The following is a 17,721-nucleotide window of genomic DNA, read 5'->3' on the forward strand; positions in this document are numbered from 1 at the left end:
ATTAGACTTCTAATTACTCAGGCTGGATGGAAGCAGAAAGGTCTCATTCTGATAATCACTGCCAATTATTTAGCTGGAGATTACAGGCAGAAGGAGTTCATTTTAGATGGTTCAGACTTAAGAAGTAACATTTCTTTCCAAGGAGTTCTAAACACACTTGTCTTTTTTTTTTAACCCCAATTCTTCACATTTTAACTATTCCAACAAAAATCTACAGTTTAACAAATCTAGAAATGATTAGTCTAGTTCCCTTCCTTTGTGCCCACATGTCTCTCAAGGAAAATCAGTATGCACTATGGTTATGAAAGGAATCTGTACAATAGACTTATGTTCTATAGAATGTTTGGATGAATATTTGAGTATTAAGCATTTCTAGAGAACTTTGCATTCACTTGCTTTTCATTTCTTGTAATACCCTCCCAGAGAAAGAGTGCACTTTCTATTTCCCTGATGAGGTAAAATTTTCATTAAAAAAATCCAATTTGATTTTCTTAAAAAATGTGTAGTTTTTTTTTTTATTACATTTTAAATAGTCTTAAGGCTCTCGAGTCCCCCAAATGACTAATTAGTACAGTAATAATATATCATTCTCTTTTATAAATCTGAAAATTATACTGTCCTCAAGAGACCTCAGTTTGATTTGTGTGTTTTAATGCCAGAGTAGAAAATTTTATTTTTCACTAAAGGAGTTTCTTCCCTGTGGTTGGAGAGAGAACAATGCAGAGCCAGGGCTGATTTGCCACTGATGGGACCCTGCGTGGATTGGCAGAGAATAGGAGAACGAGTTTCCCGTGGGATGAAGAATTTACATTAAAGAGTTGAAAGAGTTCTTTTATGTGCTTGACACTCTGCTGAGTGCTTTAGTTGCAATATCTCATTTATTCCTCATAATCCTATGAGATAGTATTCTCATTTATAATTCTGTGAAAACTGGATCTCGAAATATGGATGAGGAGAGGTTTGTAGTAAGAGCCCCCCATTCCCTGACCGTGCCGTGTGCAAGTTTGCTCAGGAACAAACTGCTAGGTAGTTGCCAGGTAGAATGCTAAGATCAAATACTGTCTCTTTAATTCTTCTTCTCGGCATGCAGTTTGAAATAGGCAGTAAAGTACAAGAAGTATACTTAATTCACCAAATTGTACTATTTAACACTCAAACTTATTTTTAAAACATGTTATACTTTTGATAATAGTCCTCTTGTAACTGACTGGGGTGCCAGCATGTTTCATACCCATTTTGCGTGATCTCTTTATTAATCATTTCTTAACACCAGAGCACTGCTTTATTCGAAACCAATTAGAGGCCTCCACTTTTAAAAATAAACGCTAAAGAAGATTGGGGATGGCATTTCCCGTCTTGTCCTGAGCCAACACTTGAGAAATCTTTCAATGCCCTTGGCTCCAAACTGCAGATGTGCCCTTCAAAAGCATCGCAGAAAAACAGGAGGGTTAACTCCAAAGTCAAGAGTTTGAGATAATGATATGAGTTGGAGTGTAACATTGTAGTAAGAAAAATGTCAGAAGATGACATGAAAGGAAAATTGTCCCATGAGAGAAATACTACCTGAAACTCTGAGTGGAAGATGTTTTTAATATGCCTTTAATTCCACATTCATGCAGTTCTAGTAGTGAAGCAGGTCATTTAAGAGGGGTGGTGGCTTAGGCCAAAAATAAAGTTTCCTTGAAACCAGATGAGAGGCTAGCCCTGACAAAAATGGAATCCTGACTATTCACTCACAAAAATGTAAGCGAGTAGAATTTTGTGTCATAGGAAATAATCTAAATGAAACAGGATCTTCACTGTCTTTTGTGATGGAGAGATGCTAAAACAGCCATCAATAGTACAGCCCTTCTATAAAATGTGAAGCAGCAGTTTAAATATGGAAGTCATATTTTGTAATAACCTATAAGGGAAAAGAATCTGAAAAAGAATAGATATCATGTGTGTGTGCATATATATATATATATATGTATATTATATATATATATATGCACACACCCATACATATATATATAACTGAATCACTTTGCTGTACACCTGAAACTAACACAACATTGTAAATCAACTATACTTAAATAAAAAAATAAAATAATATGGCAGTCTAACGTATTCCGTTCTGGAACCATGTCCAAGACATACTGAAAGGTGCAGAACAACATGGGTTGCACGGTTTTCGTCTGTGTACTGATGTTTAAATATGTACAGTTGTAGGCATATACACGCACAGAAAATAACTGGAAAGATACATATGAAAAATCTACATTTCAGGAAAGGAATGGAAATTGGAGAGGAAGGGGGATTTTGTGGATTTACTCAGTATGTTTCTATCGTTAAATTTTCACACAAACATGCATATGCACACACACACAAAAAAAAAAAAAATTAAGAAAACTATATAAACAGGGAAAGCAAAGATTTAAGGTCTCAGTGAAGATGTATAGTGGTTAAGGCATAGGTTCTGAAGTGAAACTGCCAGGGTTTGAATCCCATCTCCTTTACTTGCTATATACTTCCTTACACAAGTTATTTAATTTCTGTTGCCTCAGTTTACACAAATGCAACATAGAGATAATGGTTCTTATGTCATATAGTTTTTACAAGGATTAAGTAAGTAATACATGAGAAAGCATATGGATCATATGTTTAATAACATAGTGAACATTCAGTATATAATATTATTATAAATGACTATACTTAAATATCTAGCTACAATCAATTCTGTGTGCAAACTTTTCAGTTAAAAATGCTTCCAGTGACAACTCTCATCATCACAATGTATTTTCTCAAAGTTTCATTGTAGACGTTAATGATATTGTCATATTTTTACCCCAGTGGTGTTCAGAGCTTCCAAAGGAAGAATAGCAAAGACCAATGGAATTATGTTGTTTTTTGTAGTATGCCATACATTCCATTTGTGGAATAGTCCTGACTTTGCTTCTTTGACCATCTACTCTAATGTACATGTTTGTTAGTAAACTCTAGAAATGGAAATAATGAGGTTTTTCTTCCTTCCTTAGGAAGACTATGATCGTCTGAGGCCTTTATCTTATCCAATGACTGATGTCTTCCTTATATGCTTCTCTGTGGTAAATCCAGCCTCATTTCAAAATGTGAAAGAGGAGTGGGTACCAGAACTTAAGGAATACGCACCAAATGTACCCTTTTTATTAATAGGAACTCAGGTATGTCTGCTTTGATTTTACCCATTTAAGAATAACCTCTGTGGCCTGCCTGTGGTGTTGCTCTCAGACAAATGGCCCTAAGGTTTAGCAAATGAGATAATATATGTTTAATCTCAGTTGTTAGTTATAATAAATTCTGTCACATTTTTGGAAAAAGTAGTGTCAAAGAAAGCAATTACCATATTAGTTGGTTTTAAAGATTAGGTTCTTTTGTAATCTTTTTTTGATACGTGGGGTTAAATGGGACTACATGCTTTATCTTTAAAGACTGATAATGTTATGGGACATTATTAACCTTTCTTAACTAGATTGATCTCCGAGATGACCCCAAAACTTTAGCAAGACTGAATGATATGAAGGAAAAACCTATATGTGTGGAACAAGGACAGAAACTAGCAAAAGAGGTAATGCAACCTTTACAGAATTTAAAAATAAATGTAAATGAAGCTAAGGTAATAATAGAAGCTAATATTTACTGTGCTTTACTGTATGCCAGGCCCTGTGCTGAGTGTTTTACATGCATTAGATCATTTAATCCTTGCCTCGACACAGTGAGGTTGGTCTACTAGTGCCTCTGTTTTATGGGGGAGAAAACAGAGGCATAGCCTTGTCAGGTAACTTGTCAGGTAACTTGTAAGGTCCCGCAGGTAGTAAATGGCAGAGCTGGGCTTCAGTAAAGGCCTCACTCCGGCCTTTACACCTGTGCTACACTGCCAACAATATTTTCCTAGTAAGTCATGTGTAGAAAGAGGCATCACAAATAGGGGCTGCTGAATCAGGCCCTGTCTTCAGTGAAGGCTCATGGAGTAGGCAATGGAGTGGAATAGGAGGACAATTTAAGTCTGCAGTTAAAAACAAAAAATTATGGCTAGGTTGGAGAAGAAATGTGTTGTTGAATTCTCTTCCACAAGAGAATTTTTATGAAAGGTGGAAAATATCATTTTAAAAATATAACTGTGATGCACAAAATACCTTTTAACTTATATTCTTCCTCTCCCCAAAGCGAGGCTTACTTTTTTCTCCATTTGCCCCTAACATGATTGGATTCTATTTTTTAGATGTTATGACTTTAACAGGACTTATGTGGAAATGGAATATAATAAGGTGTTTTTAAAAATACTATCAGGAGGCAGAAGAAAGCAAGAAAACTTTTTGGAGAACAGTTTTTCCTAAAGCAAAAGATAAATAGCTTTACTAACAAGCTACTAACAAGGAATTTCACATATTAAATTCTGTCATCTTAGGAGAGAAGGAATTTCTAAATTTCATAAAGGTAAAAGTCATAAATGAAAACATTGATGATTTAACTACATAAAAATTTAATGACATCAAATACCAGAAATAAAATTAAAAGTCATATAACAAACTTGACATTTATGGCAGAAAAATGGGTTAATATCCTTAGTGGACATGAACCCCTTGCATATGGATTAATCAGAAAAAGACATGTGCATACCCCAGTAGGAAAAGGGACTCAGAACATCAGTGGGGGATTCTCCAAAAAATGCAGATTGCCATTGAAGATACAAAATATGTTCATATTCCTTAGTAGTCAAATGTAAGTTCAATTTCCATCTATAAAATTGGCACACAAAAAAAGAGACATTAATTAGAATACCCACTGTTCCAAGGGTGTAAGGAAATGGGTACTCGGTTGTTCTGTTGGTCTTTGAGTAAAAGCAGCCTCAACAACATGCAAAAGCCTTAAAGTCATGTACACTTTTGATCAAGCAATTTCACAGGGAGGAGTTTATCCTAAGAATATTATTCGGGATGTGCTTAAAGAGATAGCCATAAAGTTGCTGCTTTGTTTATAATAGCAAAAAAAAAAAAAAAAAACAACCCTGCATCTATTAAAAATTTATACTAATTTACTTACTGAGATGTTCATGTTTATTATGTAGTTTAAGGGGAAAAAAAGTGGTTGCAAAACACCATTTCTAGACCTGTCAGCAGCATTTGGCACAGTTGGTCCCTTCTTGAAACACATTCACTTGGCTTCCTTGAACGCCCTCTCTTGGGCTTTCTTCCCGCTCGTTGGCCTCTCCTCCATCTCCTCATCTCCCCATCTCTGAATGTTGAGGGTCCAGGGATCAGCACTCAGCTTCTGGGATGTCTCTCCTCCTATATCCACACTCAGTCTTTAAGCCTGCTAAGCTTCTATCCGTCTTGTGGTTTGAACAGTCTGCTACTGAGATTCCCAAATTTCTATCTGCAGCCTGGACCTCTTCCCTAAACTCTAGACTTGGTTATCCAACTGGTCATGCAACAAGTCCATCCGGGTGGTAAGCATCTCAAAACTAACATGTCCAAAACAGAACTCCCAATTTTATCCTCTAGGCTTAGTCTTCTCAGTTACTCGGGTCAAAAACCTTGAAGTCACACTTGACCTTGCTCTTTCTCTCATACCGTACAGTGAACCCTCCAGCAAAATATATTTTTCTACGTTCAGAATATACCCAGAATCCAAACGCTCCTCACCGTCCCCTCCTCTGGCAGCCTGGCTCAGGCCCCCTCCCTCTCTGGCCTGGATTACTGGAACAGCTTCTCACTCACCTTTCTGCTTCTGTCTGTGTCTGTTAACCTTTTCTCAACACAGCAGCCAGAGTGAGACTAAAAATAGAAGCTCCATCAGCTCCCTGCTCTGTTCAGAATCTTCCAGTGGCTTTATTATCTTCCGAATAAATAAAGGCCCAAGTCCTCACCCTGGCGTACAGGCCCCGCCCCTCTCTGCCTCACTCACTGTGCTCCAGGCACTCGGCCTCTGTGCAGTTTCCCCAATCTTCTGCCTCAGAGCCTTTGTCCTTTCACCGCCCCCTCTGCCTGGGATAGTCTTCCTGATGTAGACATTGTTCATTCTTTCACTCAAATATCACTCTCTCAGTGAGGCCTTGCCTGACCTCTCCCCACTCCCTATCTCCTTCCCCATTTTTCTCCAGACCACATATTCTACCTCTTTATTAGTCCATGGTCTTCTCCCTCTAAAATATAAGCTTCATGAGAATAGCTTAGGGACTTAATTTTGTTCCTTGCTATATTCTCACATTTGGCAAATGAGAGTGCTCTGTAAGTTTTCAATGAACGAACAAATGGATGGATGGATGGATGGGTCCCCTCTCACAGTAGAAGCCAAAGTCCTTACTCGAGGTCGCTACCTCGAGGCTGCCTCACTGACTGCCTCTCTTGCCATTACCCCTGCTCACCCTCTCCTGCCACTCTGGCTTCTTTCCCACCCCCTGAATGCTCTGTGCATGCTCCTGCATCAGGGTCGTTACATCTGTGGCTCTGTCCTCCTGGAAACTCTTCCCCTAGGTATCCCTCAGTGCTCAAACTTTACCTTGGTGAGCAGCTTTCTCTGACCACCACCACTGTCCTCTGCACCCTTTCCCTCCCTCACTCTGCTTTTTTTTTTTAACCTGTAGCATGTGCCACCATCTGCTCTATATTCCTTTGTGTGTTCCTCCCCCAGTAGAACTTAAGCAAACGTAAGCATCACACAGCGGAGACTTTGCTGTTCTGCTCAGTTCATTGACATGATCCCCAGCACCTAAAAACAGAGCCTGGCATATAGTAGGTACCCAGTAAATATGTGATGAATGAAAGAATTTTCCATAGAGAAAGTCTGGAAGAATATACACTAGTATTTTAACAGTTAGCTGTCTCTGGGTATCATAAATATGAATGATTTCATTCTTTTTGCATTTTATGATTTTCCTTGTAATGGTGTGTTTGTGTGGTATCAGTTGTTGTAAAAAAGACTGTATATATTTGTGATTTTTTTTTTCTCCCTCCCAGATAGGTGCGTGCTGCTATGTGGAATGTTCAGCTTTAACCCAGAAGGGATTGAAGACTGTTTTTGATGAGGCTATCATAGCCATTTTAACTCCAAAGAAACACACAGTAAAAAAAAGAATAGGATCAAGATGTATAAACTGTTGTTTAATTACGTGAGAAACGTCTTCAGTGGCCAAGTAAACTGTCCATTTCTCTCAGAAAGCATATGAAATGCTAAAGCTATACCCAGACCTCTTATAAATAATGAAGCAGTTTAAAACTTGAAAGGAAAAAAAAAAAACAAACCCTGTCCTCAGAATTCTATAAAGTTGATTAAGAATGTTTCTTAAAGGTCCAAGAAGCAACAAACAGCATCTGAAGCCACAATCTATTATAAATACTTTATTTCAACTAGAAGGTACAATCTCTCAGGGGTTTCATAGTTTAAAAAGCTACAATCACATCATATTGTAACTACATAAAAAACAGTGCTGTTAAGTGGAACTGCCTGGCTTAGACCATATACATGTCTGCACAGTCTTTATGGAATCTGCACAAAGAAATATCTTCTCCCTTTGCTCCAATTAATTGTTCTTGTATGTAAGTTTCTTTCTATTCCAGTATATCCAGAGTGGTGAAGTAACAAGGCCAGCCACGTAGCCAAAGGTTGCTCCAAGCGTGCAGGAGATGGGCCATTCCTGAGGAGAGAATGTATGAGATCAAAAAGAACAAATGTTTTATTATTACTTGAGCACAAGTGTAACCTAAATATTTCTATATTAAAGCTTAATGTGCTTTCTTAAAGAATGCCAAAAGTGTAATAAGGTCATATCTGCATTTATCATGAACACTAAAAATGTACACACTTTAGTTAATGTGCATTCAACTGTAACAAAGGTTTCTGGCGATTGTAGATTTAGTTTGATGCTCCCCAAACTGCATGAGAAACATGCTGAAATTACAAATTAAAACTTTGGGTCAGACTTTGCCATAATCCTGGACTCAATTTAGCTCTCTGAACTAGTTGGTAATTTTGTTTTTCTAATTTCCACATTGGCTTGTATATCAAATGAAACGAAAAGGGTGTATGCTGACCAAACCACAAGAAACTTTAAATTGTGTTAAAGAGAAAAGACCTTCAATTCAAGCATGTTACATGGAATTTATAACAAAGCAACTGCTTTCATAATAAAACTGATTTCACCTTTCAGATATAGATATTGGAACCGCAGTAGAAGTTACAGAACTACAGCTTATGTACACACCTAGAGTATAAGTTAAATGACATACTGGCTTCCAAATACCCATTTTCTCCAGCCATATTACGTTTCACAGTATTACATCAAGCCAGAAGTAAATAACATTGACTTATTTCATCCTCGAGCAGTGCATGGTAGTCCCTAGATTTTGAAAGGTCCTGCTTTAAAAAAATTTTCTCATGTTTATCTATGAATCTTATTTGGTATACTGGAGCCATTTCTAATCTTTCTCTAGGGAAACAGGCCGTATAACTGTGGTAGAGGTGAACCATCTTAATGACTAGTTCTGTTACCTAATTAAGCTTTCTTGTTTGGTCTGCTGTTGATCTACCTTATTCCAAATGCCATGCAACAGACAATAGTGTTAGACAAAGTTTCAGTGTGAACAAACTAATGCAGTTCAGAGAAGCATAATCTAATCCATAAAATTTTTCCCAGGCTTTCCTACATTTAAAAATGCTGTTGCCTAAATTATGATTTCTTTATGTCTTTGGTGAGCTTCTGTTAATTTCCATGACTTGAGCTTATAGCTATGTCTATTGCACAGATTGGGTAATGGAACACTAAACTTTGATACTTGAAAATGACAGCCTTAAATGCTCATAGCAGTCACAAATCTAGGATGTACTGTCTTGTATGTGAGCTTTGTAGAGATTTTTTAAAAAATAATAAGCATCATCTTCCCCATTGACGTGTAGAGAGTCTACTGGATAACTGGTCAGGAGCTTTCTCTCCTGAATTGGACAGTGGATGTCTTCTTTCTCCCAAGAAGTGGTGGTTCGCATTAAGTACCATGGCCTTATGTATGCTCAAGTGGAATCTGATGTAACTTTCTCATTTAATTTTGGTCTGCTATTTTTAGATAGAATTGAAAAGAACTGTATAACTCAATTAGTATATTAGCTAAGTTGTCCAACACATGGTATAAAGGAATTAAGACAGTAAAGTATTATACATTTATTTCCAACTTGCCTTTGGGGATTTGATGGGAATTTTTTTTTTTTCTTCCTCAAATTCACATCTCTGAAACTCTTCACACTGGGTTTCCTAGCCAATAAAGTTAAAATCTAGAATTTGTCCTGCCCTAAGAGAAATGGACTAGGAGTCTGGAAACACAAACTCTGGTGTCACCTCTGTTTCTTGACTGGGCCTCATTTTCCTCATCTGGGAGGTAGAGGAGATGATCTCTAATCTCTCCCATTTATCAACTCTTAGGATTTTCTTCTTTCTTAAAATAATCATTGTTGGACATTACCTTTTTGGCTTCATGTTCTTAAGATGGTAAAAATCCTGTATATAGATTATTAGAACTCTAAGCAAAGATGATTGTATCATCTGAACCTGAGGTGCCTTAGGTACTCTATTGACCTTGATGGGGTTTGGAGTTTCCCATTGCTTATTAAGAGCCTTTTCGTTGTTTGGTTCTTTAGTATTGCTTTTTTGCAAAATCCTTCCTGCTAGTTTAACTAAAACCAAAGATTTTTTTTTCTGTTCATAAACAGATTGTAGAAAAGTTGCCTTATTTTCAGAAGCATGTCTTCATTTAAGACTTAGGTTTCCATTGAAATTCAGGCTAATCACTGGAACAACTAGTTCAAAGTAGTGAAATATCTGGACAATAAAATACTTCAAAAATATCTTACTGACATGAATTTTGCTAGTGAATGAAAATACACTGCTTCAAATAAGGTCATGTATGAATGAACTTAAACTTATAGTTAATATTTTTTTGCATATAGGTAATCAGTTCTGAAGTTCTTAAAAATAATTTTAGGGGCTTCCTGAAATCTTATTTAATATTTTGCTTATATCCTTATTCTATCTCTAAAGGTACATTTTAGGTTAGCCTATGTTGAATTATCATATTTCCAATAAGTAGAGCCTGCACTAATGGTTTTTATTGTGAATTATCTTAGTTACTTTAGGCATTGCTTCCATTTGGTTTTAATTATTAATTTTAAGTACCAAATTAAATACTGGTTTGTTGGTTGTTGCTTTTTAAGTGATTGTTGCTTTAATAGTGTCCCATCTTAACACATGGGGTTACAAATAAAATAATATGCATAGTTTACTATCTATGTAAAGCACTGACCTTCTTACCTTAGTAGTTTTTATTTAACACTCTATGTAAACACTTGGGATAATATTCTTTCCTCTGTTTCTCATGTGGTGGATCTCCGCATCATCGGCCAACTGTGAGCATCTGCACTTTGGTAAAGGACATTGTCAAAGTGTAGGGAGAATTGTAATCCCTCATGAATCCAGCCAAGTTCCAATTTGGGTTTCTAAATTCTATTTTAATCACTTTGTAATTTCAGTGTGGCTCTTTGTTTCCAAACACATATATACACATTTACACACACATTCTTTAAACAGCTGCTATACTTCACCTCCAGTGGAATGCCAAAAATGAAGTAAATATTAGTTAGAAAGTTTTGCCTTAAGAGGGGTTAAGGCTTGGAACACCTGCTATTCAACATGTCAAGGAATCCATGCCATCAGCAAATTAAAATGTTGGACTGCCTTTGGAGACTGTTTGCTAGTGATGGACAAGGCTTTCCTGCTTGATTTTTTCTGAAATAAGTAGTCCTTAACTGTAACATAGTCATTTTCTAAAAGAGAATTTCTTTATATAAGGGCAACTTTCCTTAATAGGGAATGGCAAAAGGAGCTGTTGAAGGGAGTTGGGGAAGGTTGCCAACGAACAACCTTTCCTCAAGCAATTTCCTGCTAACCTTAATATTGCTTTAAAAAAATTAAAACTATCCTATGGCAACAATTCATTTTGACTTGTCAAACAATCCTAGCTTAATCACATATTTTCATAAATAGATCTTGAAGTTTTCCATTTAAAACTATTGTCTCACATACGGAGATGTTTCTATTTAACGTTCCTCATGCCACAAATAGAATTAAAAAAACACACATGGTATCATCTATTGAAGAGACAATTCAACTGCGTTGCTATAAACATTTCTCCAAATTATGATAATCTGAGATGGCTCTATATAATTATGTTGTTTTGTTTACGGAAAATAGAAAACTCAAAGACATTCATGTAAAGGAAGTCACAAGTGATTACCACCAAACAACCATCTTCTTTTTATCCAGTTTTTTATAAATTTAAATTTTTTTAAATCACTAAATAAAAGAAAAACTTCCTCTTGCATAATAAAAGATAATATGGACAAAAGATAATGCAACAAAAGATAATGCAACTGGGTAAAATTATTACAGTTACTGTCAAAAAGAAAAACTTTAAAAAAATGAGTAGCTGCATCATGTGAAGAAAGTATCTTGCTTAGAGTATTACTATTATCCTTTCTCTAAATCAAATGATTCCTTATATGTTTCAGCACTTAAAAAAAGGTCAGTGTTCTCTTAAAATAATCAGCATTAACAAAGCCCTGATATATAGGATCTTGGTACGTGGTACTACCAATAAGTTATTTTTCTCTTAGAAATAAAACAATTTCACCCCAATAAGCTTTAAAAAACTTCTTAAATGATATAGATATAACTTTTTTTCTGTTAAAAAATCAATATTATTGCTGGTTGAAAGACATTTCAAAATTATATAAGCTTATTTCTACCTGAAGACCACACTGCTTTCTTCTGATCAGGCATCACTATAAAACTCTGCTTACTTTTTAAGAAAGGAAAATGTACCAATATAAAGAGTTTGATATATTTCAAAGCATGTTGTAAGTAGTAAAGAATAGTGATTAGAACACTGATTTTTGGGACTTCCCTGGTGGTGCAGTGGTTAAGAATCCACCTGCCAATGCAGGAGACACGGGTTCGAGCCCTGGTCTGGGAAGATCCCACATGCCGCAGAGCAGCTAAGCCCATGTGCCACAACTACTGAGCCTGTGTGCCACAACTACTGAGCCTGTGTGCCACAACTACTGAAGCCCACACGCCCTAGAGCCTGTGCTCTGCAACAAGAGAAGCCACTGCAATGAGAAGCCTGCGCACCACAACGAAGAGTAGGCCCCACTCACCTCAACTAGAGAAAGCCCTGGAGGGGCAACGAAGACCCAACGCAGCCAAAAATAAAATAAATTAAAAAAAAAAAAAAGAACACTGATTTTTTTTTTTTAAGTGTATGTCTGTATTATTTTAAATTTTATTTATTTATTTATTTATTTATTTATTTATTTATTTATTTATGGCTGTGTTGGGTCTTCGTTTCTGTGTGAGGGTTTTCTCTAGTTGTGGCAAGCGGGGGCCACTCTTCATCGAGGTGCGCGGGCCTCTCACTGTCACGGCCTCTCTTGTCACGGAGCACAGGCTCCAGACGTGCAGGCTCTGTAATTGTGGCTCACGGGCCCAGTTGCTCTGCGGCATGTGGGATCTTCCCAGACCAGGGCTCGAACCCGTGTCCCTTGCACTGGCAGGCAGATTTCTCAACCACTGCGCCACCAGGGAACCCCAGAACACTGATTTTTGTATTAGACTGGATTTGAGTCTCAGGTCTGCCCCTTGTTAAATATCTGACCCTGGGAAATTAATCTGGATGGAATCTAGGATATGACATGATGCAAAGGAACTTATTTACAAAACAGAAATGGTCTCACAGACATAGAAAACAAACTTATGGTTACCAAAGGGGAAAGGGGGAAAGGGATAAATTAGGAGTTTGGGATTAACATATATACACTACCATATATAAAACAACAGGGATCTACTGTATAGCACAGGGAAGTATATTTAGTATCTTATAATAACCTATAATGGAAAAGAATCTAAAAGAATATATATATATATATTCTGCATCACTTTGCTGAACACCTGAAACTAACACAACATTGTAAATCAACTTCAATTAAAAAAAAAAGTTTAGATCAATGGAACAGGATAGAAAGCCCAGAGATAAACCCACGCACATATGGTCACCTTATCTTTGATAAAGGAGGCAAGAATATACAGTGCAGAAAAGACAGCCTCTTCAATGAAGTGGTGCTGGGAAAACTGGACAGCTATATGTAAAAGAATGAAATTAGAACACTCCCTAACACCATATACAAGAATAAACTCAAAATGGATTAAAGACCTAAATGTAAGGCCAGACACTATCAAACTCTTAGAGGGAAACATAGGCAGAACACTCTGACATAAATCACGGCAAGATCCTTTTTGACCCACCTCCTAGAGAAATGGAAATAAAGACAAAAATAAACAAATGGGACCTAATGAAACTTAAAAGCTTTTGCACAGCAAAGGAAACCATAAACAAGATGAAAAGACAACCCTCAGAATGGGAGAAAATATTTGCAAACGAATCAACGGACAAAGGATTAATCTCCAAAATATACACGCAGCTCATGCAGCTCAATATTAAAAAAAAAACTACCCAATCCAAAAATGCGCAGAAGACCTAAACAGACATTTCTCCAAAGAAGATACACAGATTGCAAACAAACATATGAAAGGATGCTCAACATCACTAATCATTAGAGAAATGCAAATCAAAACTACAATGATGTATCACCTCACAATGGTCAGAATGGCCATCATCAAAAAATCTACAAACAATAAATGCTGGAGAGGGTGTGGAGAAAAGGGAACCCTCTTGCAGTATTGGTGGGAATGTAAATTGATACAGCCACTATGGAGAACAGTATGGAGGTTCCGTAAAAAACTGAAAATAGAACTACCATATGACCCAGCAATCCCACTATTGGGCATATACCCTAAGAAAACCATAATTCAAAAAGAGTCATCCCCTCAGATCCAGCAAATACTGGATTTCATTGTTAATTTCTTCTTTGCTAGTTATTCGAAAAGCAAGTGTGTCATATGATTGAACGTATAAGTGGAGAGATGACCCACAGTCATTATCCCAGACAGCATTCCAATTCTGCAGAAACCAATACTGACCCAGACAAAGAAATTATTGAAGCCACTGGGTTAAACATATAGATCTGTGTGCCATTTCTTTATGAAGATACCACATTTTGGATTTCTCTTTTTGTGAAATCTAGAGGTTGTGTTGCAATTTCAAGAAGAGGGTGGGACTGTATGAGACAATGACACTCTTTTAACAGATATATTTTTGGTGTTATTCTTTTTAAAAAATTTTTCCTGTTTAAGCAATATATGGTTAGAATTATTTAAAAAAAAAACAACAACCCAAAAAGAGCCATGTACCACAATGTTCATTGCAGCACTATTTACAATAGCCAGGACATGGAAGCAACCTAAGTGTCTATCAACAGATGAATGGATAAAGAAGATGTGGCACATTTATACAATGGAGTATTACTCAGCCATAAAAAACGAAATTGAGTTATTTGTAGTGAGGTAGATGGACCTAGAGTCTGTCATACAGAATGAAGTAAGTCAGAAAGAGAAAAACAAATACCGTATGCTAACACATATATATGGAATCTAAAAAAAAAAAATGGTTCTGATGAACCTAGGGTCAGGACAGGAATAAAGACACGGACATAGAGAATGGACTTGAGGACACAGAGGGGGAAGGGTAAAAGCTGAGACGAAGTGAGAGCATTGACATATATACACTACCAAATGTAAAATAGCTAGTGGGAAGCAGCTGCATCACACAGGGAGATCAGCTCGGTGCTTTGTGACCACCTAGAGAGGTGAGATAGGGAAGGTGGGAAGGAGACGCAAGAGGGAAGGGATATGGGGATATATGTATACATATAGCTGATTCACTTTGTTATACAGCAGAAACTAACACACCATTGTAAAGCAATTATACTCCAATAAAGATGTTAAAAAAAAAAAAAGTTTACCAAAATGTGACCCTGGGCAAGTCACCTAACCTTTCTGTGCCTTGGTTTCTCATCTACAAAATAAGGATCACTGTAAAACTCACCTCATAGGGTTATTGTAATGATCAAATGAGACAATGTGCTGTGTGATACTTATAACCATACCTATAACAGTATCTGGCACATAGTACAAGTGACCAATTAATGTGAGTTATAATTGATAATAATCTTTTAGTTCATAGTTTTAATAGGCACATATGAAATAAGTTGTCATTACAATCTAGAATACCATCATTCCTCAAATATACCATCTCTAAAGCTATTTTAAAAATTCTGCCCAAATTTTAAGTACTTTAAAAGTATTTTTTAAAAATTACATCTACATATACATGGATCATGTTTGACGAGAAGGAAGCATGAATTCCGTTAGATGGTAGTTGGATGTGTATATACACACATCCATATAATTTCAAGGGTTCACAGACCTGAAGCCCATATATGGACTCTTGGTTAAGAATCCCTACACTTGGAACTATATTCAATATCCTGTAATAAACCATAATGGAAAAGAATATGATACATATATATAACTGAATCACTTTGCTGTACACCAGAAACTAACACAACATTGTGAATCAACTATACTACAATTAAAAAAAAAAAGAATCCCTGTACTCTTCTCATCACTCTACCCTAATAAGTATTTTTATTAACTGTTCTAGTTGGCCAAAGAAATACAATGACCTTTCACATTTTGGTTTCAGAATTTTAAGGATCAATTTCAATGATGTAGATGGCATTTGTGTGAATTGAGAGTAAACAGTTTAAATACATTTTAATTATAATGTGCACAATATATCAAGTGCAAAGAGATTACCTTTTTACTCCATAAAACAGCTAGTTTGGTGTATCACTGACTATGGCAGTTTATAAGCTGCTGCAGGTTTCATCAGGTATTTGGGATTGGATAATGGTGACTTTTTTTGAAATTAGTTCAAAATATTCAACAAAAAGTTTAAAAAGCTAATTATATAAAAACATTAGGCTACTTTTAAAAATACTTTATATTTTACTTGGGAGCTTTACTTTGCTTTTCTAGGAAATGGCATGGGACAGTGGAGTGAGAATGATCTGAGATGCAGGGCCAGGTCAGCCACTTACTGGCCATATGACCTTTGCCAGGTCACTTAACACCTGAGCCTCAGTTTCCCAACTGCAAAACAGGGATAATAATACCTCTTGCACTTAAAACATGGGGCTCTTGTATTAAATGAAGTAATACTTAAAAATCTGTCATGAAAGCTGTAAAGTACCATGCATCAGTATCATTCTGTATATTACATATTTTAACTTGAAAAAATTAAACTTATATGATCACTAATGGAAGCACTTCTTAGGTATTCTAATAGGTAATAATTAGAGCCTGCAGTTTAGAACAAATAAAATATTGATAGTTTATGAGCAATGTTATATTGTGCTATAGGAACTATTCCCTTGCCCTTGTAATATAAGCATCTTTAGTACTTGCTTTTCTTCACATGAAATGTCTGGGGAGCATAAAGCTTACAAGAGAAAACTCTCAAGAGCTATATAGCATATGGCATTATATTAACCATATGTAGCCTTACCACTGAAATAGATGGGTGATTCTTGCTCCTAGCTGTCGTTTTTCATAACTTTTAAGAAGTATAAGTACAGAAACTGATTTTAAACCAACCACTGGTAGGCATTTCTATCATTTTTAAGAGTCTCCATTTGAACGGCTCTGTTTATTCAAAACTATTTATTGAGAGTCCCTACTATAAACCAAGCAGTTAAGGGGCAAACTAAGATTATTTAATTTTTAAGATAAATTTTAATAACACAAACTTTAAAAAATATGTTGCAATATAGTTTTTGGAGAGGTATGTACTATGATAGATATCATGGGAAAACTGACCTATCTGAAGATCAAAAAACCTAGAAACACTTAGAACAACTCACAACCATTAGGATTACTGGCTCTTTCAGATAAAAAAGGGAGATAAAACCCAGGCAGTTCTAAATTTCACACAAACTACTTTTTAATATGTTTTGTTTATCATGCTTACCACAAATTTACATTTGCATGACTGATAGAATTCATTTTTAAAAACCTACTTTCAAAATTCTACTGGTTTTAAATGATTATTTATATTTTCCTCTGAATTTGGTTTTAAGTGATGTGTTTTTCCAGATGTCCTTAAAGCAAATGCTATTGTCTGATGTAGGAATACATGTACAGATGAATCTACTCATCTGGATACATTTCTCTAGTTGTAACTCTTCCCTGTGCCATGTATACCATACCACTCTCCTGTGACTAAGAACACAGATTTAGGAAGAGCTATTTGTGGAGAGGTCCACAGTCTCCAGGCTGGAACTTCTTGTCAAAGTGACGATAAATGGTCCTTGGCAGGACCATGCAAATGAGTTACCTTAGCCAGCACTCTTCTCCCTCACATGAAAGTCCTGCTAGCAGATCATTTTCAACCTCATTGCCCTACAGTGAACCCACCTTTTAAATCCAAAACCATTTTCTATCAGTTAAGTATTATAGTTTTTTCTCCATGCTCGAAATATGTAACTCATATTTCATATAAATTAATATTTTATTTTTGTCTGTCTAAAATACTGTATAACACATTTAGTAACAGAAACACCAATTAACCTAAAAATATGCACCCTTCCATAATTAAATCCATAATCTTAGCTTTATCCCTCACTCTGTCATTATCTGCAATG

At 36.1% G+C, this 17,721-nt stretch overlaps 2 protein-coding genes across 2 annotated transcripts in view; one reads left to right on the plus strand and one right to left on the minus strand.

Moving 5' to 3' along the window:
* The window catches only part of RHOQ (ras homolog family member Q), a 37,494-nt gene extending 27,208 nt beyond the window's left edge, over positions 1 to 10,286 (plus strand). The window contains exons 3-5 of the mRNA XM_068564978.1: positions 3,018 to 3,182; positions 3,491 to 3,586; positions 6,978 to 10,286. Of these exons, the coding sequence (XP_068421079.1) occupies positions 3,018 to 3,182; positions 3,491 to 3,586; positions 6,978 to 7,133 (417 nt within the window). The 3' untranslated portion in view covers positions 7,134 to 10,286. The remainder of the gene's footprint in view (positions 1 to 3,017; positions 3,183 to 3,490; positions 3,587 to 6,977) is intronic.
* Positions 7,344 to 17,721, minus strand: part of PIGF (phosphatidylinositol glycan anchor biosynthesis class F) — a 39,864-nt gene continuing 29,486 nt past the window's right edge. The window contains exon 6 of the mRNA XM_068564976.1: positions 7,344 to 7,654. Coding sequence (XP_068421077.1) covers positions 7,541 to 7,654 — 114 coding nt within the window. The 3' untranslated portion in view covers positions 7,344 to 7,540. The remainder of the gene's footprint in view (positions 7,655 to 17,721) is intronic.

Source organism: Eschrichtius robustus, chromosome 15, assembly GCF_028021215.1.
Source record: "Eschrichtius robustus isolate mEscRob2 chromosome 15, mEscRob2.pri, whole genome shotgun sequence".
NCBI classification, from domain to species: Eukaryota; Metazoa; Chordata; class Mammalia; order Artiodactyla; family Eschrichtiidae; genus Eschrichtius; species Eschrichtius robustus.